This window comes from Dicentrarchus labrax, unplaced genomic scaffold (assembly GCF_905237075.1).
Source record: "Dicentrarchus labrax unplaced genomic scaffold, dlabrax2021, whole genome shotgun sequence".
In the NCBI taxonomy this organism is placed as follows: domain Eukaryota; kingdom Metazoa; phylum Chordata; class Actinopteri; family Moronidae; genus Dicentrarchus; species Dicentrarchus labrax.
The window spans coordinates 14,725,930-14,749,591 of record NW_026136721.1 but is presented as its reverse complement, the minus strand read 5'-3'; the positions used below and the strand labels follow the sequence as shown (position 1 = coordinate 14,749,591).

The 23,662-nt window shown below is 39.2% G+C and overlaps 2 protein-coding genes and 1 long non-coding RNA gene across 3 annotated transcripts; 1 reads left to right on the top strand and 2 right to left on the bottom strand.

The window, feature by feature from the left end:
- Positions 1-1,640: 1,640 nt before the first annotated feature.
- Positions 1,641-10,304, bottom strand: gprc5bb (G protein-coupled receptor, class C, group 5, member Bb). The gene is made up of 4 exons (XM_051385080.1): positions 9,563-10,304; positions 7,585-8,704; positions 3,746-3,858; positions 1,641-3,634 (listed from the first exon to the last, which is right to left on the bottom strand). The coding sequence occupies exons 2-4, from the start codon at positions 8,702-8,704 to the stop codon at positions 3,590-3,592; spliced, it is 1,278 nt and encodes a 425-aa protein (XP_051241040.1). The 5' UTR covers positions 9,563-10,304; the 3' UTR covers positions 1,641-3,589.
- A 6-nt stretch (positions 10,305-10,310) lies between these two features.
- Positions 10,311-18,671, top strand: LOC127354838 (uncharacterized). Its single transcript, XR_007881633.1, has 3 exons — positions 10,311-10,395; positions 17,817-17,897; positions 18,581-18,671. It is a non-coding gene; the product is annotated as an uncharacterized LOC127354838 (long non-coding RNA).
- Positions 14,255-18,730, bottom strand: LOC127354836 (cell death-inducing p53-target protein 1 homolog). The gene is made up of 6 exons (XM_051385089.1): positions 18,605-18,730; positions 16,364-16,477; positions 16,203-16,259; positions 16,046-16,099; positions 15,735-15,882; positions 14,255-14,902 (listed from the first exon to the last, which is right to left on the bottom strand). Exons 1-6 carry the CDS (start codon positions 18,717-18,719, stop codon positions 14,797-14,799), a joined length of 594 nt encoding a protein of 197 aa, XP_051241049.1. The 5' UTR covers positions 18,720-18,730; the 3' UTR covers positions 14,255-14,796.
- Between the last annotated feature and the right edge of the window lie 4,932 nt (positions 18,731-23,662).

Below are 23,662 nucleotides of genomic sequence, written 5' to 3'. Positions count from 1 at the left end.
AACCGGGCGCCACAGTTGCTCTCTACCATTAACAGTGTATATAAGCTCTCTACCATTGACAGTATATATAAGCTCTCTACCATTGACAGTATATATAAGCTCTCTACCATTGACAGTGTATATAGCTACCGACTGAGAGACCCAGGGCATGACGGGAAACACCTGGGTGTCGCCTGATTAAACAGCTGATTGGTTCTTAGTTTTGACAACAAACACCACGTTTTTTTATGTTTCTGTGTGTTTTTATGTATCTGACTGTAGTTTAATTCTTGATGATCAGGATCTATTTGGATGTAAACATTCCTGAGACCTCCTGTATATTATTTGAAGTTTGCTTAACACTTTTGTCTTTGGACTTTTTGTACAAAGCTGCTGGCCTTCAGCTTTTGCCTGAATACTTCGGGAATCGATCTAAGCTCCAGCCTCCGCCTTCAGCCTTAGAAGTCAAAGAGCCAGTGCCAGCCAGTGTCTATCTGCTCCTCCCAGAAGCCAGCTCTGATTTCTGCCTCTACCTTTTGCCTCTGACAACCAAGTGCGTATGCATCTACTGACAGACACTGGCAGCCACAGTGTAGGTGAGTGGTATCCACCTTCAACCTCAGCCTCTGCCTGATACTTAACACCACCTTCCACACAAACACATCTTTGCCAGATACATCCCTATCGACTAAGGCTTCCAGGGGCCAGTTTGTCCCTGTTATACCTCTGACAGTCGACAACCCCAACATCCAACTTGCCCATGGCAGCTGTTTATATCAGCTTTCAGCCCATCTGCACCCTGCCTTCAAACTGCAGTCTGAGTTTTAAGAAGCCACTTAGAGCCCCAGCTTCCAGCTAGAGCCCCCAGGAGCCAGCTGCAGTCCCAACTTCCATCCTCCAGCTTCTAAAAGCCCAAATATTTAAGGTGCCATGACTTGAATATAGCACAGGTTACTTTTAAAACACTCCCACATGCAGCGAGGGATTTTAGAACTGCTGCTCCATTGCTATTTTTGATGGATAGAGCTATGGGGGGAACTGGCTCATGATTCAACACATCACGCAGAGGGGAGACATCGCACACATCTTCACTTGGCTCTTAATCAGCCGAACTCCAAACACTTGATACAGCTATATATATGACGTGTGTAAAGTGTAAAACACATTATATAAGAGCAATACTCTAACTTATTTTCTAAAACAAGCTGGGTCTAGAATTACCCTTTAGGGAGAGAGGCTGTAAATAAATCAGTTTCTTTCATGTATGCACTTTGGACATGTTTTAGGAATAATCTTTAATGATAATCACACATGGACATCAGTTTTTGTGTTCCTTGGAAACTGAACTTAGTTCAAATATTGCGTACGACTTGCAGCATTTCTGTATTTTCCAAGTGTTTCTTTGTGTGTTTTACAATTCGCATGTTTTGTTTATTTGCAGCATTATTTCTAAAAGTGATATGTGTGGTGAAGATGTTTAAGGGCTTGTATTTTCTTAAGTTGCAGTGCATTGAGGTCTCTCTGTCACCACTCTGTATTCACAGTAGTAGCTGACTGTATAGCTGCTCCTGAAGTGGCCGATGCCTCCAGTAAAGTGGGTCCAGTAGTGTACCATGAAGGCAGGAGGGTGAAGAAAGATCAGTTCAATGACCAGACAATAATTAACAGAAAATGTGCACTGATGTATTAGCCACTTTGTGCAAATCACATTACAGACATTCATGTTACGCTGCCACAGTCAGTGCTAGGAGCATCTGAAAAGGAAAATACCATTGCTTTTTCACATTTGGATTATATACATGATTAAAACTCAGTTATATAGGGTTAATACATAAAAATTCTGTTATAATTTTCCCATTGTACAATATCAGAGCACACACCTGTACACAAAAGCAAAGTTGTTGGCAACTTAGTTATTTAGTTTAGTCTTATAGCAAGAATAAATGGTCACAACATGAACATGGTGACTGACCTTTGAATTGTATTAGACCTGGATATTTTGTCCTGCATTGAATTCAGTCTTGCTCAGGAGATAGAAACTGCAACCCTCCAGTCAAATATAAATACGATTTGCCTCAGAGTTCAATTATCATTGCATTTGAACAGCGAGAAATCAGTTTGGACTCAGTGCCAAACTTTTCATTGTCACTAATATAAACAGTATACGTATGAATCTGTTCCAGTTCAATTTGCAGTGATGGATGACTGAATGCTTTCTCTATATATATATATATATATATGGAATTGGGTAAAAAGGGATCATGAATGCCAGAATACATTGAGATATTGCCATACATCTCAGCAAAATGTGTACACTAGTGAGTGAAAACACAATGAAACGGTAACTGTCATTTAGTAGCTGTTCGAGAGCTTTCAGTCGTATCACATGGTCTCCCTCTGCAGATAGGGTTTTGTCCAGTTGTCAGGGAGCACTTGAGATTGTTTCGTCGGCTGCTGTTTCCAATGTCAAGAATGAAGTCTGAAACTCAACACTAAAAACTGGTATTTCTCTTCAGTACGTATATCAAAATTCTAGAAAACACTCAAAATACATTAATTCTGACAAAAAAACATTACCTTTAAACTGTGCTTTTACATGCATCTCAAATATCACAATGCCCAGAAAATGATCAGCGCTGATAAAGTGCAAAATTACAACCTCCAACAGTAAACCCTATATACTGCAGCATATATATGGCAGTATTAAATGGCTTTTTATGATATGCTTATTGAAAAATCCTCATCCATGAGCGGTAGACCCATCTTTAGCCTTTTAAATTGTCAGATGATCCTGCAGAACTCCGCACAAGCTCTGTTAAATGCATGATATTTATTAATACACATGGTGAAATGTGCCTGTCCAACAGCACTGATTATGGACTGGAGATATGAAAAGAAAAACACTATGAGTCCTTTGGGTGTTTCCAGCATGTAACACAGAGGCCAAGCAAGCTTTGTAGGCGTATGCATGTATTTTACATAAACACCCTAAAGGCCTTTTTCTGAGTTGTAGCTTGACGCCAAACAGAAAGAGAAGGAAAGTGTCATTTTTATGAAGCAAACATCTCTGATGGCATCAGGAAGTAACAGCATTCGTTTAGCCATCTCAGGCAAATTATTACTTCACTACATTCAGATCATCCGACAATCTTTACTTTACTGCTCTTCAGTAACTGTCCTTCAATACCTACATCCTTACATTGAACACTAGTTTTTGATATACACCTTATATATAATAACTCAAGCTTTAATCTGTGCTGATCAAAATAACGGACTGTAAATGCCCTCGTAACTGCGTAACAAAATATCTTAAACTGTGGAAGCTGTGTCACTTTCTCTTCCCTCTCTTGTGATTTTATTGTCCAGTCTGCAGATAAAGAGGAAAACCCAGAAAACCTCAGCAAAAAATACTGTTAGAGTTGGTCCTTAAAATGTAAAATTCATACGTGTGCAGAAACACAAATACATTAAACACATTTAGCTCCCATCAAATCAATTATGTTTGATATGTGCTGTCTTTAATATCTCCTTCTTCTCCTTAGGCAACAGGAAATTCTACTATTACACCCCAGTGTTACACCGGTGTATCCTCCTCAAGTCTTGTCCCATATTACCATAACCGTCGTCCAGTGTAGTTAATTGGGGCTGTGGGCATCTAAAAGACAGAGACAAACAAGTAGCGAACAGTTAAAATACTCCTGTAGTTAGTTATTTAGTAAATGAGACAGAGTGAAATACACACAGTGCGTGTTTCTTCCATACTTACTGTTCCACCGTTCATGACCAGAGCCATCTCAGTGGGTTGGTAGACGTGACCTCTGAAGGCGATGCCAGGACGGACACTTCCGTGGCTGCTGTGGTATGTTCCAGTTCGGAGAGCTGACGGACCAAACAAGATAAAGCACACACACAGGTTACGGGTGTCGTGCAAGAGTACCCTCCATGATAGATGACTGTGCTACTGACTGATACAAATCATGCATGCATCAAACTCGAGGTTGAGGTATAATTTTCCTACCAGCTGGGTAACTCCGAGGCCCTTCACGTCCATAGTAAACCCACACAGGTAATTTTAATTATTATGGTTAATTAGACCTCCTTGACAGGATTGTGTGGGCAGATGTACTCTGTGCTTGTTTGACATCTCCAGGCCTCTCCTGTATGCTTTGTTGGGCTGGATGAATTACACCTTTATCATGCTTATTGATACAAGGACATTGGTGACGTCATGTAACAGAGTTGTGAAGTAGGAGGAGCTATTTGAGGCGCCCTTGGTTCTGGAAGTAAAAGTCTCATTCTTTTTTCCTAGAGGCAAACTTACCCGACAGCAATTTGGACCGAAAGCTTGACAGTGTTTGATAAAAAGCTGAAGCTACTGTACAAGCCTGTGGACATAAAAACTTCAAGGTACAACTTAACTACGATTCCCAAGGTGCATTTCGGCAAGAAATACCCCTAGTTTATCACCTAGCCTAAAACTCTGTGATATGCACTGCTAACAGCTCACAGTGTTAAAAACAACATTAAATCACAATCTGCAGCTCAAATCAACCCTCTTTTAATTACTGGGTCAGTTTTGTATGAGTTCAGCAACTTTGGCTTTCACTCTAATTGGTGCCTTTGAGTGGCTGTTTATCCATGGCAATGGACGCTGAGGCTCATGGGTGTTTTGAGTCATGCCATGACTGCTTAAAAAGATGAAATAATTACAACTGGTGGCCACAGCATAAACCTATGTGATCATACATCCAGGAGAGTCCAGTTTTTCTGTGTGAAGAAACATTTATCAGATTTTTTAAAATGGAAATACAGAAGAGGATAAACACTTCCAGAACCAGCGGCCTTTCCTTATTTGCAGCTCCAACTTCCAGGTACAGCTCCACCCACCTTCAACCTGAACAGAGCTAACCAGAATCATTAAAAACACCTGTGTGCAGAGCCTTTAAAGTGACACTATGGCTGAAATTACTCCCATTGTTCACTCATTCATTAATCCCTAATTGAGACTCATCAGTTATCTCTGTAGTGAGCAGTAAATAGAGAGTTTGGACACTCATCAATCATCGTCATTTCACGTCATCACTGACAGCTGTAGTGTTGCACAACCGTAATTTTCACATTCTTAAAATGTGGAGCATTGCAACACTGCTGCCACAAGTGAAAATTACAGGATATTGGAAAAATAATAAAATGTCTATTTATTTCCCAACATTGCAGTCAAATGCTTCAAAGACATCATCATTAGGTGGCCAGACTGTGAGCGAGTGAACCACAAGAAAGGGACAACAAACATGTCCTCTGATGAGGTGCTTTGTGTTCACTTATTGTTTTAAAACCAGTGAAATAGTTACATGCTAAACATAGTGAGAAAGAAGTGACTCAATAATGTTTATGTCTATCTGCTATTTTATGTTTTATGATATGATATACAGATAAATCAGGAATCTTGTCTGGTACATGCAAAACCAAAAATGTTTTTGAACAGGCAGGGGTCTGCCTCTATTTGGTTTCTGTTGCTCCAAACCTTCAGTCCCTAAATTCCTCCGAACACCTGCACTGTTCTGGTCAGTGTGACCTCTCCCAACTTGTGCTGCAGTGGGGTGTTGGTTTTCATTGGCCCACAGTGTGTTTTCTTGCTAGATTAGCTTGTGACATGTGGAAAAAATGGACCAGATGTCAGAACTATCGCTGCAGATTGCGAGCCAGAATGGCAAGCTCTGTCTGAACGGGCCAACTGATTAACATGAACGCTGAAAAGAAGCAAACAGTAAAGGAGGATGTCATTCAAATTGTAGGCCTACTCAGTTGTGAATTGTGATTTTAAAAGTAGTTAGTAGGCTATATTAGATTGTGTATATACAGTGAATACTTGAGTAATAGGCCTGAAAAAAGTACTATTAATAGTACAAATATCCCAAAAAATAACTTTATTACAGTGTGAGTAGTTGTAATTTGTTACTTCCATCCCTGCACATAACTCACAGGCTCTACTGCAGAGATTACAGAGAGTTTACTGTCCATTAGGACAAGTAACAGATGCCTTAACCCTGACCTTTCAAACACAAAGTAAATCCTCTAGTGACTAGCTTACACCATGTTACATGGCTTTCCTCCCTGTATGATTGAGTGCAGTTTTCCTCCTCAGTCAGCCATGAATTGGCCAACCAGTATCATAAGTCTCCTGAAGTCTGCTGTCTTGCAAGACGCTGTTTATGATTGCATCCTGCCACTGCCTACACTCTTTGTTTATCCTGGTTGATTATGGTTTAGCTCTGCATCTGTGCATTTGGCATCAGATAAATATGGAGAGCAATCAAAGTGAAATGACTCATACATTTCCCTGTAAGCCTGTTGGATAATCAGGCATTTCATAAGGTTTAATTGGATTTTTGATTGTGTACAGTAGCTTAAAGTGAGCTTCACTTTTTTTTAAACAAACGTACATGGCACTTATGATTTTATGGTGATATGGTCATCTTACAAGTTTAACGATACACAATGGATGGAAGTTTGTTTAGCATTTTTATATTCACAAGTCACATTTGAAATGTGAGTCTGAATCTTTTTTGTTTAAGTACTCACCTGCTCAAGCAAAAGTATGACTGTTGGGTAAACAATAATATGGCTCTTACATACAAAGTTTGGATTATGCTGCATGAGTGGTTTGGGCAGTTTTTATGCATATTCTTCTTTAAGATTTTTCTACTGAGTGAATTGGGCCCAACTTCCAGAGGCTAGTTAGGAGAAACATAAAATAAGGGGCTTAACTGTGAGCTTTTTCTTGTCTATTTTAATAAGATTAAAAGTTTAGACACATTTAAATATTGTAATGATTTTTTATTAAATGCATTTTTATCATTGAACAAGAATTATTTTTTATTTTATGTAATTTTGTTTAATTCAAGTTTTAATTAAATTAAATTCATTAATGTATAATAAATTCATTTAATCTAGATATCATGTAATTGGATTCAATCATATTTGAATTTATTTTAATGTATAATTTACATTTTGAATTTTAATTAATTTAATATCTATTGTTTTTACCAAATCAAATCCACTTCACTGACAAAGACTGGTCACATGTCAACCAATAACTGTAGCTGAAACATGATGTCATCCCTTCTCTTAGTTAGGAGTTCCCTCAGAACAAGTTTCTCTCTGCAGGATTGTAAAAAGCTCTTAAGAGGAAACTCTTTGCTGGAAATTTTTAGTGACATTTAGGAACACTCCGAATGGTAAGATAAGACACTTTGTAAATACAGTACACAATATAGCTTTGAATTGATATTAAAATGTCAGACTCCATGAAAGTTAGTTACTTTAGTTACCTTAGCACAACATTGAATGCAGAAAACAAAGTCTGACGAGGAATCAAGGCAACTTCCATTTTTGTTGTGGGTTTAACAATAACCATCAATAATAATGAGAACAATGTTCTCATATATTATAGTTATTGTTAAACATATTTTGACCTCAACTTAACATGGGGAAAATACGACCCGCTGAGCTGCATTTGAAGGCAGCATTCGACGGAAAAAGATTTCCTTTGAAACAGATTCATGCAAACATGCACAGTGACACACACATATTACATAAGCCTACTTGCACCGTGCTCCTCCATAGAAAAGGCCTGGTTTTCTGGGAAGGGTCGGTGTGAGTGTGCAGGCAGCTCATCTCCAAAATGTGGAGGAGGGGATGTGTGACTTGTGTCGAAGAAGTCCTGCGTGTTGGATTGTGGAGGTTTCCGAAGACACAGGTGCGCCTCTGGTATAGCGTGGAACAGCAGCAGGATCCAGCCCTGAATGACCAAGGCCACTGCCAGCGCGGGCTCATCCAACACCTTTACATCCTTTTTTCCTCCTCCTCCTCCTCCTCCTCCTAATCTATCCCCTTTCCCTTTTCCTCTCATCACCTGGCTGCCATAAAGATAAAAGCCCAGCCAGGCCACCCACAGCAACGCTGATGCCAGACTGGACAGGAAGAGCCAGACGGCATTACACTTCCATCTCCGTTTTTCACTTTCTCCTTCTCTATCTTCTTCACTCCCTCCTGCTCCCTCTGCCCCCATCTCTCCTCCGCACAGCACCACCCCCAAAGAAAGCCCCATGGCGATGAGGAGCAGCCCCAGGGTGTAGCTGCATGTCAGAGCAAAGTCTAACGGTGGATATTCGCAGGCCGGGTGACCCTCCCTAACTACAGTCAGCAAGACCCATTCAGCAGAGATGATCCCCTGAACCAAGGCCAAGGCCAGACCGAGGGCTGCCAGGGAGCTGCCCGATGGGCTCGTCTTGCCAGCCACTAGCCTTCTGAGCCTCACACCCTGCACTAGCAAGCTGGAGAAGCAGAGGGCAAAAAGGGGCCCCCAGAAGGCCCTGCGGACCACACAGAGCGCCTGGTTCTTCCCCACCAGGAAAGCCAGTGAGATGGAGAAAAGCCCGAGGAGCGTGCCCAGCAGCAGGAGAAGAGGCCCCATTCCGGAGCGCCTGGCGGGGTCAGAAATGGAGCGGAGCTTTACTAGCAGAAGCACAGCGAGGACCAGAGAGCTGAGTCCACCGCTGCAGGCCACGGCCTCCAGGACCACACCCCAGACTGACTCCAGGTCACACAGAACTCTGTACGGAGGGTCCACATCCACACTGCATCCCCGAGGAGGAGGAGACGGGTGGGATGAGCCATAGCCAATCAGTGACAGGAGGCAGATGATAATAAGGCTGACAGCCATCTTAGAGACACAGAGACAGAAAATATGTAGTTATGAGGAGAGATGGAGCAAGGGTTAAAGGAGAGAAAGAGAGGGAGGAAGGTACACAGAGATAAACAAGAGGAGTGATGTTTTGGAGAAAGATCCAGAGAGGAGGGAGGCAGGAAGGTGAATGTAGTGATCAATTACAGAATATGCGTTCATACGTCATCTTAGTCAAGATTCACAACATACAGTATAAACAGCGCTCTTTATATATTAAGATCCAATAAACCTGTTATACATCAGAGATTAATATGTTTCTCTCTCCTTCAGACACACACAAACACAAACACAAACACTCACAGCACAGAATAGAGCTGCTTTTAGCACTGGGCAATGGTTACCATGGGAACGGGAAACAGCGTGGGCTGACTACATCGCATACTGGGCTTTTGAGAAGTCGAGATTCAGTACCGAAAAGCACAGAGAAATGCATGGGTATGCGCACACGCATGCACGCGCGCACACACACACACACACACACACACACACACACACACACACACACACACACACACACACACACACACACACACACACGCGTTTGTGCATACTTGTGAGGACCCTGACTCACATAAAGCCTTCTCCAGCCTTAATGTGAGCCTAATTTAAATCTTTACCCATATACCAAGTTTTAACCCTCAAACAGTGAATACATGAGGTTAAAATGTTCTCACTGTCAAGGTCTGAAACTCAAATTGGTCCTAAAAAGGATAATCAGAGCACACACAAACACACACACACACACACACACACACACACACACACACACACACATATAAAATACCACAGCGTTAAAATGATTTAACTCTTCAGTCGTGATCATTCCAAACTCACCTCAGATAAATAGTGGACTTGAGATCTGGATTATTAACAGTGAAGAGGCACCATCGTTTCCCAGCCTGCGTCCCTTCAACTAGTTTTTTTTATAATCCCAGTTAACAAAATCCTTGAGGCAGCAGAAACAAAACAGTTTCCATTTTGTCTTTGAAAATGTCTCTTGTGTCGCTCTCTGCGCTCACAGCTCCCGCTGTTTTAAAGAAGAAAATAATACACTTTGTGAGACCAATAATGTCCTGCTGCTGCAGTGATACGGCCGGCTGCTCCAAGAAGAATCCACAATTATGATGCATGCCTTGTTACTTCACACACCCACATAGTCAAATATATCTTCTGTCTCTCTTTCACTCTTCCCTCTCACTGTCTCTGCCTCTCTCTCGCTCCCTCTGTCCTCCTCTTTCTATTCATTCTGTCTGCATGTCTGTGTGTTTCTCTCTCCCTGCTTCACGCTGAATCTGCGGAGGTGTCAACAGAGATGCAATCCTAGCTTTACTTCTCTTCACCCACACACGGGGAGTATGATTTGCTGATGCACCTGTCTAACCAGGAAGAAAATAGGAAGTAAGTGCTGTATGTAAGCACTGTAATTCGCAGCCAGTCCAGTATTAGTCACTCGTTTGCACATCTCGGTGTTATTTCCTGCCTTCAGGCTCCCACGTCTTCCTCATGCCACTTACACAATTCGTCCTCACACACAGAGCTGTGGGAGATGCAGCTTCATCTTTGATCACCAAAACAAGTGGAGGTCTCTTCAGCAGTTGGACGTCTGTGCGTTGCAGAGTGAAGATGTGCTTTGGATGGGGAGGGGCAGATGGTCAGTCTCAACACAGGTGAGCCCTGTGGCCACGTGGCTGTCCTAGTAGAGAGTGTTACATAATACTCTGGAAGACATGATTCAGCCAAGCCTCCCTTTAGAGTGGAGTAATCTCCTCTCCGGGAGATGGCTTCATGTGGGGTTTATAGAGCGACACAACATGAGAACAACCATGACAAGGGGCAACCATTGTGCTAGCTAATCGAGTCAGTTTGGATCAGCAGTGAGAGAGATTGATGCTGACAGACACTTGTGAGCTCAGTGAGAGATAAAGGCAAAACACGGGAGAAGCCAAAGCTGGTTTGTGGGACACAAATAAACTCACAGACAAACAGATGTAAGCAAAGGAGTGCTCACCTGCACCCTGCTGTGTCAGTCAAGACAGTCTAATCCAGATAGGGAGTCCTCGCATGCACATAAGCAGCAGGAGTGACTGCTTCGGTTGGCGATAGCAGAAGAATGGACTGATCAATGGGTTTTTCAAAACTGTCCATTACATACATTTTCCAACCTCTTCGTCCATAGTCCAGGTTACGGTGTAAGAGTCAAGTTCATTGTCCTCATTTTATTCACTGACTTTTAGGGAAACGTAGGAACGTATTTCACAGCAGACATTTTGATTTGTCATAGTAGCACAGGTTTTACTAATGGCATTAACGATGATCTGTTCTATTCAAGTGTCCAGTAAGTCATTCCAGTGTGACAGTGAGCCAGCGTGCGCTCTACCTGAAACTAAAGCAGCTGAATAGGATTCATTTAATTATGTACACCTGAGCTTTTTCTAATGTGACACGTCAAAATGTCCTCTGTGTCACAAGTCTGTCCTGTCATCTTTAGAGCTGAAACGATTTCTCCATTCATTAGTCGTTTGCAGCTATTTTGCAAGGCAACTACTGTAAACTGGAGTCAGCTAACCTGGCTCTGTCCAATGGAAAAAAATCCACCTACCAGCTCCTCTTACGCTCACTGATTAACATTTAATATTACCTTTGTTGAATGTGTACAAAACCCGAAGTGTAAAAATGTTCATTTGCCATTTTACAGGGGGTTATGTGCTGGATGATTGCTTGTCCAGTTGCCAGGCAACCAGTGGAGATTCCAGAAAGTTACTCAGGCTAGCTGTCTCTCTCGCGTTTTCATGGAAAGACACACCCTGTGTGGCATTCAAGCTCTATGATTGGTCAGATGCCCATGCTCATGTGAATAGCAGAATTGTTCTGCCATGTGGCAACATTGTGATCTCTTTTATCCTAAACCATGATATTTTCCTAAAGCTAACCAAGAGATTCTGAACCTAACTAAGGTGCAACTTAGAACTGAAGATTATTTAAAAAGCTATACAAATTAGTAAAAAAAAAGTCTAAAAGTGTATCTCAGGGGAATTGAAGTCTCCCAGGTTAAAGTCCTGTATTTAACTCATTCATTCACCCCTACCTTGTTCCTGAAGTTGGACTTTGGCGCCCAGCCAATCCTATTGCTTAAATGCTACGGAGGACATGTCTTGCCAAGAAAAGCCGTCGGATTCATAATTACATGTCTGCCTGTATCCAGTCTTTGTGCTTAACTAAGCTAACTGCCTGCTAGCTTCGTATTTAGTATACAGACATAAGAATGGTATAAATCTTCTTGTCTAACTGGTTTTTGTGAAGTTGTAAATAATTGAATCTGTGTTTTTGAACAACAAGACTTGTGTGATGTTATACTGTATAGATGGCTATGGCTCGGGAGGTAGAGCGGTGGTCCACTAATCAGAAGGTTGGTGGTTTAATGCCCAGGTCTTACTATTGCATGTCAGAACAAACATCAGTGATTGTCTGTTTGTTCTGTGATGGCCTTTGCCATCACTGTATAAATATGCTAAAAAATATAAATTCAAATAATTAAATTAATAGCATAAGCGTTCAAAGAGAAGTACGGTATATTGTGTTTTGTCCCATTTGGTCTTGCGTCCTCTGACAGAGACAAAAGACGACAGAGGTGGGAGACAACAAGGCAGAGAAGTGCTGACTAACTCAGGACATCAGTTCTAATCTGCGTAATCCAGTGGTTACTATGGTCACAGTCTAATAGGGCCTTGTTAAGTATGGCCCATCCCATAATCCCAGCTTTATCCCACCTCAGGACTCTCCACACACAGCCACATAGAGATCACACACAGAGGGTACATAGGAAGTTCACAAAGGGAGGCTTGTCGGGGGGTCTATGTGTTACGACTGCAGCACCTTCCTTCACACAGAGTTAGAAACTTCCACAGCTGGAGATGTGTAGTTTCCTCGTGTCGGCCATGAGACAGTGTCTTCAGATATTAAGTCATCTTGGTTTATTTTGTCATTAAAGTTATGTGTTTGTTCAGGTGGTTGAAGTCCTTTCAGGGAGTTGCAAGGTTCTTTTTTAACATCTTCTTTTCACTGCCAGTGGAGACCCAGAATAAAACAATGCACTTCATATTCAACAGGAAGTGGCAAGTGAAAATGAGATGTGTGAGCATCTCACAGTCTGTTGGCTCTACCTGCTGTCTACTTGGAGAACTACACTAAGCTCCAGTCAGAGCTCTCTTAAAATGGGACGTTCAGTTTTGTCTTCAGCCAAATAGACAAACAGCATAGAGAGGAACTTTACTTCAGAAGCTAATTCAAATGGATAATGCAAAAGCTGGGATTTCAAACCTCTTTCTAGGCCACTTCCTGTCCTATGTCCTACTCGGCATAAGGACCCACTCCCTCTGGAAATAAAACCAGCTCATTTGAAGGTAACAAAAGCACAATTCTTACTTTCAAGTGATTGTACACTCTCTTTCTGCTAACAGATCCTCCTTAATGTTACACACTGGACCATTAAATCATAAATACTGATTAAATAAATACAAAACTTATTTTGTACTGATATTGAACACAGTATGTTCTACATTTTCTACTAAATTACACCACCAAAGAAAATTTAAAGACCTCTTTCCATCAAATACAGCATACACTTAGAAATAAACTGTGACATTAATAGGTGGAGCTACAGTCGTTAATGATAGCTCTGCTCCATGTAAGTATACCAGTAAGCCAAGCCAGTGAAGAAGTATGCACAATAACTGAATTACATCTGCGCTCCTCTAACTAGAGGAGATGTCAGAATGTCTGTTGTGAAAAAGGCCTATTCTGTCTCTATGATTTGGCCTCTCTGTTACATGTTGCCATTATTTCATTGTCATTTAAATAGAGAATGTTTTTATGTATTGCTATTAAATTCCGGTATTAACTCACCAATTCACACATTTCTATGTTTAAGGTTCTATGTATATACATTGTCATAAAGCTATGATTGATTGATTTGTTTGAGTGTCCTGCACCTGGTGCCAAACCCATATGGACTTATGCAACAACCAGGATGGCCACGAATCATAATATCCAGATCCACAAATTTAAAGAGAGAGCATTTCAAAGCATTCGATCATCATGACAGAAATGTCCTGTTATGATAGATACGGTGTTCTCTGTCTTAGTTGCTAAGGCAAAAATCTTCTCATTAAAGAGTCAATTCAACACATTACCTTCAGACAACCACAACAAATTAGGCTTAATAACTCTATTACACTATATATACTAATAATACTCACAATATACTATACGATAGATGTTTTTTTTCTTCTTCCTCTCTCACCCCTGTAGATGGCACTAAACAATTTAGTCAAAATTTTCACAATCTTTTAAAGCACCAAAAGTACCATTAAATATGTTTGATAAATACCACCTACATTCACTCGCATCTGCTTTGGCATAATAAACCATGATCTGATGTTTAAAAAATATATTTTGCCTCATAGTTTACACACATATATATGGTAACTCAAGCATATAGTCATAAAGTCAAGAAAAAAAGAGTGAAAGTTAAATGTTAGTGGTGATTCATTAAGGATTTATTCATTTTAATCATTTCACAGTACAAGCATTTGTTTGGTTATTATTGTGATAAAAGGCTTATTTCTGTTTAATCAATTAACATCCCCACTTAACGGTTACGATTATCATATGGAAGTTATGTAACTGCTATTATTATTTTTTAATGTCAGTGTGTCATGAAAATGTTAAATCTCAAATTCAACACTGAGGAAACCAATATTAGATTAAGACAATGTCACTCAAGTCTAGAAAAAATATAATCTTAATTAGATTTTTCACATTTGCACATTTTTACAATTTACAACATGATTGCACATTTTAGATCAACAGATAGAAGAAAAGAAATCAGAGCTGTTATGTAATCTTCACATATATGTACAGTACAGAGTAATGCATGTTCCACAAGTGAGCACAGGGTTCATGATGACATTTGATGGGTTTGCATAGGTTTGGCTCCTGATGTTTATTTGGTCATACTGGACTTCTCTACCTTTTGTTGTTACTTCAGCAGTTTCCACTGCAGTGCTGTTTCACCTGCGTTTATGGATATGCAGGACGTTGTTACAGGCAGGGCAGGAATGTTCCACATCCTTGCAAGAATCCACACAGAACGGGATCAAACAGCAAGGCCAGCACCTGCATGAGTATCATTAAATTAAGTCAAAATAACACTTTTTTTAAAACTAATTTTCATAGCATTGTGTAGACTATAAATCATCTTAAGCTAGCTCAACTTAAACAGTTCTTCTGCTGCCTTAAAAATGTGAGCTCAGTGAACTCTGAATAGAGCTTTGAATAATTGGTTCAAAGTCATCATATGAGTTTTGAAAATATAAAACCAGCTGAGTTAAGGTCAATAAACTTCAGAGCTTAAGCTGATACACTTGTTACATTGACATATGTCAGTTCTTAATTTAACATTTGAACTGTCGTCACATTGAACCAGAGTTACTTGTATGCCAACATGCCAAGCTGCTCATGGAGCCCTGTTAAATCAACACACTAACCACACTAACCACACTAACCATCATCATGCTTCTCATTGTTTTTATTATCATTAAAAGAAGCCATGGGCATAACATGTATACACACAGCAAGTTTCCATTATCAATGTTTCCCTCAAAGTACAAAAAAGTTCTGCTCTCTCTCAAAAACTGCATGCTGGGAAGTCTGCTATGATTACATTTTTTACAAATGTAATTTAATGAGTTGAGTGAACTTGCAGCAGTACATTGCTCATCATTTAAAGTAAAAAAAAAAAAAAACAACCCAAATTTGTTCCGAAGTGTCCTGAAAATATAGAAACAAGAACATTTAACTTGAATTAACTTAAAATTCATAAAACTTGATATATTTTCGTTAACTTGAGAAAAGATTAGTTGATTGCACTAGATGTCTATATTGTGTTTTATAGTGTGTTCTGAGTTTATAGGGGTGTGTGTGTGTGTATGTTGGGGTTTCTACTCACATGAAGACTCCTAGTAGGCCACAGAGCAGCCAGGTGAGCATACCATTTCTGTAGCTGACTGTAGTGACAACACTGTTTTGACAGTGAGGACACATCATCTGTCCTGGAACATCAGTCGGCAGATGTTGCACCACCACCACCTGGTTCACTGTGAGGAGGACACCCAACAACCTGTAACACCCGCTGATAGTCCACACCTCCTCACCAACCCATCACTAAACTCGAAGCTCTCTGGCTTGCAGTTTCACGCTATATTCTGCAAATTAGAAGTTATTTCAACTTTGAAGAAACTGTTGGAGAGAGACACTCACCGGACTGAACGACCTGAGGTTGTTGTGCGGAGTACTGGTAAGCAGGCTGTTGAACTGGATATGAGAAGGAGACATTTAATTTGAGAAAGGACTAGAACAGAATGATAAACAAGTTGCCATAAGGTAAGAAAAAGAAGAATAACTAAAAAAGTCTTACCAGGTTGGATGCCATGCTGAGGTTGTTGTGCAGAGTACTGGTAAGCAGGCTGTTGAACTGAATATGAGAAGGAGACATTTAATTTGAAAAAGGATTAGAACAGAATGATAAACAAGCTGCCATAAGGTTAACTAAAAGAAGAATAACTAAAAAAGTCTTACCAGGTTGGATGCCAGGCTGAGGTTGGTGTGCTTCCGGGTTAAAGCCCACGGGGGGACCGGGGTATGGCGGTGCTGCCATTCCTGGAGGAGGTCCCTGTTCCTTTTCCATGTTATCTGCTGAGCAGTTTGAGTGGTTAAAATGTGTGACAGACCACTATCTATTTCCACGTTATCACATTTCTGTAAGGTGTGAAAACTTGCTAATCAAGTTGTAGGGCATTTTAAAGCAATGAATGTCTAAGTGTTACAACACCCTAATCAAGATGAATGGAAGAAAGCTGGTTTGGTGTCATTGCATTTTAAACTCAATAGACAAAACTGAAACTATAATAATGTAAGAGTCCCTACTCTAGTCTGACCATTGTTCTGTTCTGTCTTTATGTAAATCATACTTTCATCTCACTGTTGTACCCACAGTAGTACACATAGTAGTGCTAAATGTTGAATATTTCATCAAAAATGTATTTGCATGTTACTTCTCCAACACACCTGTTGCCACCTAATGCAAACAATCTATTGTTGTGGGTTTGTATCGAAACTGCTTTGACAGTGGGGATAGGGGTTATTGAGATAGGTGTTTGTCAAGCATGACTATAAAGACATGTTGTGAGATGTGTGAAAAAGATGTGTGTAGGTGCAAACAAGGTTTACAGCCAAATCTATTGGGGGCTGAAAGAGATCATCAGTGCACTTACACCGAAAGAAAACACCAGCAAATACACAAATCACATGCAAAACCTCACATATTGTACTCGGCATAAGGAAGCACATTGCAAATACAGAAAACACAAGCAAATAGAGATACCACCAGATGCTTGACAAAACAATTTTAACCCAAAGTCCGCTTACTAAATTCTTTTGGGGAGCTTTCAATCACAACTCACAATCTTCATGAGAGTGTAGGAGTTTGTTTTGAGTTTTTCATGTAATTAAAAAACCACGGCCACCACCAGAGAGGATTGTGAGGTGCCACATAGGTGCACCATGTTTGGACAAACCTTTCTGTCAGTAAAGTAAATATAGGAACGGCCTACCACATGCAATAAGGGAGTGCCCTATATATTCCACGTTTAAGACCTATCTCAAACTATTGCTTAAGACAATTTTTTTTTTAAACTGATCGTCTGTTACTTGTGTTTAGTATGTGTAATGTCATTTGCAATGTTTCTGTTACCTGCCTATGGACTATGGATGTAAATCAGCATTTTTGCTGACTTCAGCAAGTTTAAATCTTTTATTTTTATATCAATGTATATTAACATGCTCTGTCCCTATCAAACAAAAAAAGTAACAAGTTACCTTTAATGCTGAATCAGTTAAACCACAATAAACATTTTCAATTATCAATCATGTCCCCAACGAATTTTTGTTGTTGAGTTGTGTTCAGCTTTTCTCTGTTTGCTTGAGTTTTTATTTATTGACTGTTTTCCTCATTTGAATGTGTTTCCTTAAGCTGCATGGATTGAACGCAGGCAGATACAGGTGGCTCACTGAGAATAAAAGGTGGCAATGGCAATGAAAAAAAAGAGCAGAGGTGAGTGAGATAACAAAAGTCGTCTGACCTGTTCTCTGAATCAAAAGTAACTTTGCCACAAACACTGTGCATTGTTAATTATTTGCTCTGCCAAAAAAACTTCTTTGATGATGATTGAATGTATAATCATGTTTAGTGAGCAGTTATAAGATCAAATGTTCACTGTGTGTGTATTTTACCGTCAGTTAATATTTGTTTTATATGTGACAACTGGTAACTGGAACACACATAAAAACAAGCAACACACACACACACACACACACACACACACACACACACACACAAAATTAGGCTTACTCTAGTAACCTCTATTCACCACGAAGTACAAGACATTACATTTACACACGCATATATTTAGCATTCAACTAAAATGGTTGTTTTTTCACATTCAAATTTTTTTTTTAATTGTTCATTTTCTCTGACAGTCTATATAGACAGTCTAGATATAAGGATTAACACACAGAGTGAGAACTATCATAGGCAACCCTTTTCTCAATCTAAAGAACAGTCTGAATATAGCTGAATGAAACCTCCGCAAGCTTTTAGACTCCTGCTCTTTGATGTTCAAGTTCAGAATCATATAAGTCAACAAAATCAGACAAACAAGAAACTTTCAGGTTCTGTTGGCATGCATTATTTATTCGTACTCTGAGCCTATGTATGTATGTTTGTTTTATTTTCAGACGGACAGATGTGTTGCTGCTTACCTTGATGGAGAGGGTATGTGAGAGCCTGGAACCGCTTCTTCCTCTGATGTTTGAGAGTGACTGAGAAGGTCAACAAGGTGAATGAGTATGTGTCAGAGAGAAGGTGGAGCAACATCGTGAAAAAGCAAAGTAGTCATAGGTGTGGATCACACTGTACTTGTAGAACAGAAAAAAAATCACCATTACTTCTTTCTGTGGTATGCAGTCGCATTAACAATTCCAACAAAACTCTTTATTATATTGTTTGTATATTTATTTACTATAGTTTGTGATACAGAATTTGATTACTAGGTTGCATAAAATGTAATGTATTGATCAAAAGTTTATACAAATAATACGTGTGACAAGTAGGAACATGTAGTTACATTAAAAGATAATACCCACCAAGAGGTAAAACTAAAAAACAGCTACAAGACAAAAAATAAATGACAAGAAAAAGGACAAGGTTATCAATTGAAACATTTCATATTCAACTTGTTGTAGTGTTTCAATGTTTGAGACAAACTGTGAGAAACTTTTTAGTGTGCATGCACTATACTGAAGGATATTCTATTTGTGCAAAGGTAAAATTAAAAGTAAATTAAAGGTGTTTACTTACTGTAATCCTAGTGATTTAAAAGAGAAAACTACACTGAGTTAATGCAAACAGATGATATTTATACACGTGTTTATTTTCAGGTGAGCAGTAGCACACAGTAAATGTCACAGGAGCAGCTTTCGTTTTGATATTGAAGGTAATTGTCAAAGCCAGAAGCGCGACATTTGGAAGATACTTTGGTGATTTGAGGAAGAATAAAAAGTCCTCTGAAAGGCTGACATGAGAACACTTTAAACGATAAAGCTGGTGTTGTTCTACATTTTTCTTATTGTCAACAAATCTTATGAAAAGAAAAACAAAAGATGCATTTGTCTGTCTAGAATGTTTACAGCCCCAGGGCCATTCCTGTACATCTTTAATGCTATTAAGAGGATAAATTACTTCCTCAAACAGCAGTGTAGCATTTAGCAAACGTTGTTCAAATAGGTATTTTTAGGGAGACTATTTTCAGTTGTGAATTAATATACATTTTAAACTATAGTGAGTATTTAGCAGCAGGATGGTACATGTACAAGTTACAAACTACGGTGTCTGGGTTTCTTGTAAAGACAGATCACTAGCAACAATTTACTGACGTGTTTTCAAGGTCCAGTGTATAACATTTAGGAGGTGGCAGTGGTGAGCTGTGCGTGAAACTGTGTGAATGTGAGGCAGCCGGGCTTCAGTGTGATGGTAATAAAGGTGCCATGTTTGTACATCACAACAAGTATCCAACAGGAATTCACAGAATTCAGGAATAATGCAGTGCAACAGCGCCAGCAAGGGGCTCAGTGTGACATACAATGAGTTTGACTGTGTGTTTAGTAGGAAGGGTACTCTTCTAAAAAGCTCAAGTTGTCACTCAGATTGAGTTAGTGTCAAAAACCAGTTTCCTGGAAGCTAAATTGCCTGTGTGGTGAGAGGCTGTCTGTGCAGTCCTGTTATTTCAGTAGCCTAAACCTCATTATTTATAGCTTTCGTGCATATCAACGCATTCATCTCATTGTATTTGCATTTTATTCAAGTAAAAAGAGCTTCTATTTGCTTTGAGGTTAATAATAAGGTTCAACCGGCGGATGGAACAGTGGCTAAGGCATTAGCACTGTCACAAACGACTGTGTGGGTTTCCTTCCACTCTATAAAGACATGCAGGTCAGAAGATAGACAGCCTGGACAAGGTTACACCTGAACATGATAAGTGGTTTGAGACATGGATAGATGAGTTGTTCATGTTGAGATATGGGAGATTGTGTCTAAGAACAGCAAAGTGAGGCCAAGAAAGATGTCAGTAACAATAAAAAATGTATAAAATGATTATTGACACTGAATAGTACAAACATGAACTGGTATTTTTGTCATCTCTCGCAGTAGTAATGATTTTCATTATTTGACAGAAATAGCTGTCAATAGGTAGCTCAAATGAGACTGACATATATAAAACAGAGCATCAAAATAATAAAAGAGTAGGAAAAATGTGTTGCAAACGTCTGTCCACTTAGCAGATGAAGTCTCAGAGGGAATGTGTCAGCTAAGTGAAAGAGAGGTGCATGTGGAGCCAGAGTGTACGACACTTTTCTACAGCATATCAGAAATATAATAAAACCAGCTCTGAGGCATCTTTTTTCTATCTTGTATGCTCCCCCTGGTTCTTTCTACATTTTAAAAGAGAGAATGAAAGAGATTATAATACAGAACGCTAATAAAGAGTGACATCTAGTTTGGACAAAATGGTAGGTTTATATTCAGTGTCCCTGAAGAGAGACTGTGGTTTTTTATTTGTTTTCTCATTACTACTCAGAAATTATTTTACAACCTTAAAAAAGCTCATTAAGTTAATGGCATAATTATGCCCCAATTACACAAAACAGTTTGTTTTGTTACTTTGTGATTTCATTAAGCTTTGTTCGTTCATCACATGATCACAAATTATTAATTGCTCCAATTAGACTTTTTATATCAAGATGTTGACAATAAATAAAAACTATAAACATATTAAAACTGTGGAGCATGTTTAGACAGAATCTTGCAGATAAGATAACTGTCTGCAGAAATCTTGTTGCAAAATTTTTCACAGCCTAATTTTATATACTGCATTCTGTCAATCTGTGACATCTGTCATGTGTCGGCCTCATTATAATATTTTGACATCATTCACGTAACACACACAGGAGGGAGAACATGGAGACTAATGTTCATATATATTCACAGATACATTCACACAGGGTGCTGCTGTAGGTGCAAATAGAAATGTGTCTTGCTTTAAGCCGGCTGACAGGACAGATGATAGAAAAATTTATTTCAGAGAGGTCAGAGGCAATATAATGATAACATAACTGAGTAATTTATTAAAACATTGGAAAAGAAGAACCAATCTGTACAAATGAATGAGAGATGTTTGAGAATAATTTAAAGTTCCCTGCTGTGGCCTGTCTGGCTTGTTATTCTAATCCTATAACATGTAACTGTCCAAACTGTCAAAGAATAAACAAAGTAATGTCAGCAGTAGGTCCCCCCCAGCTGTCTTTGCATAATAATAAAAATACAGTCAACAAAATACATGTACATACTACACAGAAACACACAAATTTCATCTTGACTGTCTGAAAATAAAGTGCTGGGTGTCCCAAAATATTTTTGTTCCTCCAAAGTTTATCTCAACTCAACAACAATTTGAAAACCAATGATATATTTTTTTCAGCTGAGGAGTGAAATCAGGTCTTTTCTGAGCCTCTTCTTGGAAAGCTTGGGCAGAGACTGAATGGCCATTGTGTTAATCTTCATTCACTGTTGCTGTCGTGGGCAAAGTCCTTTGAGACATTGTGACATTGGATTATATAAATATATTTGACTTGGCTTGGCATTCATTTTAAGGTGAAACTTTCATCTCAAATGGCAACAACTCAGGTTCGGTGTATTTTCATCAATCTCTTCAAGGTTGCTGCATTTTATCCTGTTATTCTCTACACAACAGGGTGCTAGCAAAAGTTTTCTAAATTCAGCCAGTCATGTCTGTGACTTTTACAATCAATCGTATCTGTTAATCTTATATTAATGCAGTTGGCTTTCAAATGTATGAAGCATATTTTTGTCTTTCTCCCCTAATTGATTGTTACCAGCCACATCTGGAGTTCTCACCTCTGCAGTTACAGCAGAAACCTTTTTTAAAGGACCAGTGTGTATAGTGGCATCCAGCAGTGAAGTTGTAGGTCGTAGCCAACTGAACACCACTTGTGTCGGTATTTGACGATCTGGGAATGAGAGTGGGCTGTGAAGTGTGTAGGAGAAACTATGGTAGCCACGAAACTTGCAAAAAGTGCAAAAGGCCCTATAGTCAGCATTGGTAAGTCCATTCTGAGCATTCCTATAGTCAGGTGATTATAAACTAATGAAAACATACCTAGAAATATTATATTCCATTTCTGCCAGTAGATCCTCCTAACTGTTAGAGACAGGACCTTTAATGGTATGCCACTACTTCTGAAGGGTGTCCTCCTGTGGTTGACATCTACAAAAAGCCCTTTTAGCAAACAGCTGTTAAACCTGGAGTTCAGGATCATTTTGCTTCATTGTTGTCTTTCTTTGGCCTGTGCAAAGTATCCTTCCTGTATCAACTACATATTTTATCAATTTTACCAAGTTCAGTATAAATTTGGAACTAACCCTAAATACAAAACAAAAGTGCCTATAAAAATTTACAAATCTTTACTGAAAATTGCTAAAAATTTTATTATAGACAAATTAAAGGTTATAAAAATTATAGTTTCATTGTTAGACGAAATAGACAAAAAACAGCTGAACGTTTTTTTAAATTAAACTATAATAAAGTCAGCTCTGTGTCAATCAAAGGTCTACATTTAGTTGAGAAACAAAACACTTCATGAGCAGAAAGCAGTTATTTCTGTGTACCAACACAAGGAAAGAAATGTACTTTTTTATTTTGAGCCAGTAGAACGTGGTCCTGGTGTCAATTCAGTTTTATGTGAAATGTTTCTCCTGGATGTCCGGATAATATATCCTTATATACACATATATATTTTTACTGTCTTGTCTTTGTGTGTCTTCTGCTGTTCCACTTGCTTGATCTTTGGCTGTGTTAGCAAAGTTGTTGACTTGCTATTTTTTGGTCATAAGTAATGTAATCATTGCAAATGCACGTGTACAGCTGCCCATATTTAGAACAGTTGTATTGCAAAAAAGGGAACGTCAAATTGCAAAAAATACAAAATTTTACATAATGTTGCTTAAAGTAGAATATTTAAACAGGATTAAAAAAAATGTTAAACCTGAAAAACTCTGTATGCTGTACCCTTTTAAGCCGTGAATAATGTATGCAGGAATTCCTTTTAGGAGGTCTCCTAACACTCACAGCACCATTCACTGTGTTGCTCATTCAGCTCAATTCTTTTTACTGCACGGTGAGCTGAGTGAGATTCAAGTAAGTTTCTGAAACTAGAAGGTTACATACACTGTATAAAAGACAC

Coding starts and splice junctions, on each gene's coding strand:
- gprc5bb (XM_051385080.1), bottom strand. CDS start 8,704: ATGGCTGTCAGCCTTATTATCATCTGCCTCCTGTCACTGATTGGCTAT. Junction 3,859..7,584: donor TATGGAGGAGCACGGTGCAA/GTAGGCTTATGT, acceptor TTGGTCCGTCAG/CTCTCCGAACTGGAACATAC. Junction 3,635..3,745: donor TGGTCATGAACGGTGGAACA/GTAAGTATGGAA, acceptor TCTGTCTTTTAG/ATGCCCACAGCCCCAATTAA.
- LOC127354836 (XM_051385089.1), bottom strand. CDS start 18,719: ATGTTGCTCCACCTTCTCTCTGACACATACTCATTCACCTTGTTGACC. Junction 16,260..16,363: donor TCAGCCTGGCATCCAACCTG/GTAAGACTTTTT, acceptor TCTCATATTCAG/TTCAACAGCCTGCTTACCAG. Junction 16,100..16,202: donor TCAGCATGGCATCCAACCTG/GTAAGACTTTTT, acceptor TCTCATATCCAG/TTCAACAGCCTGCTTACCAG.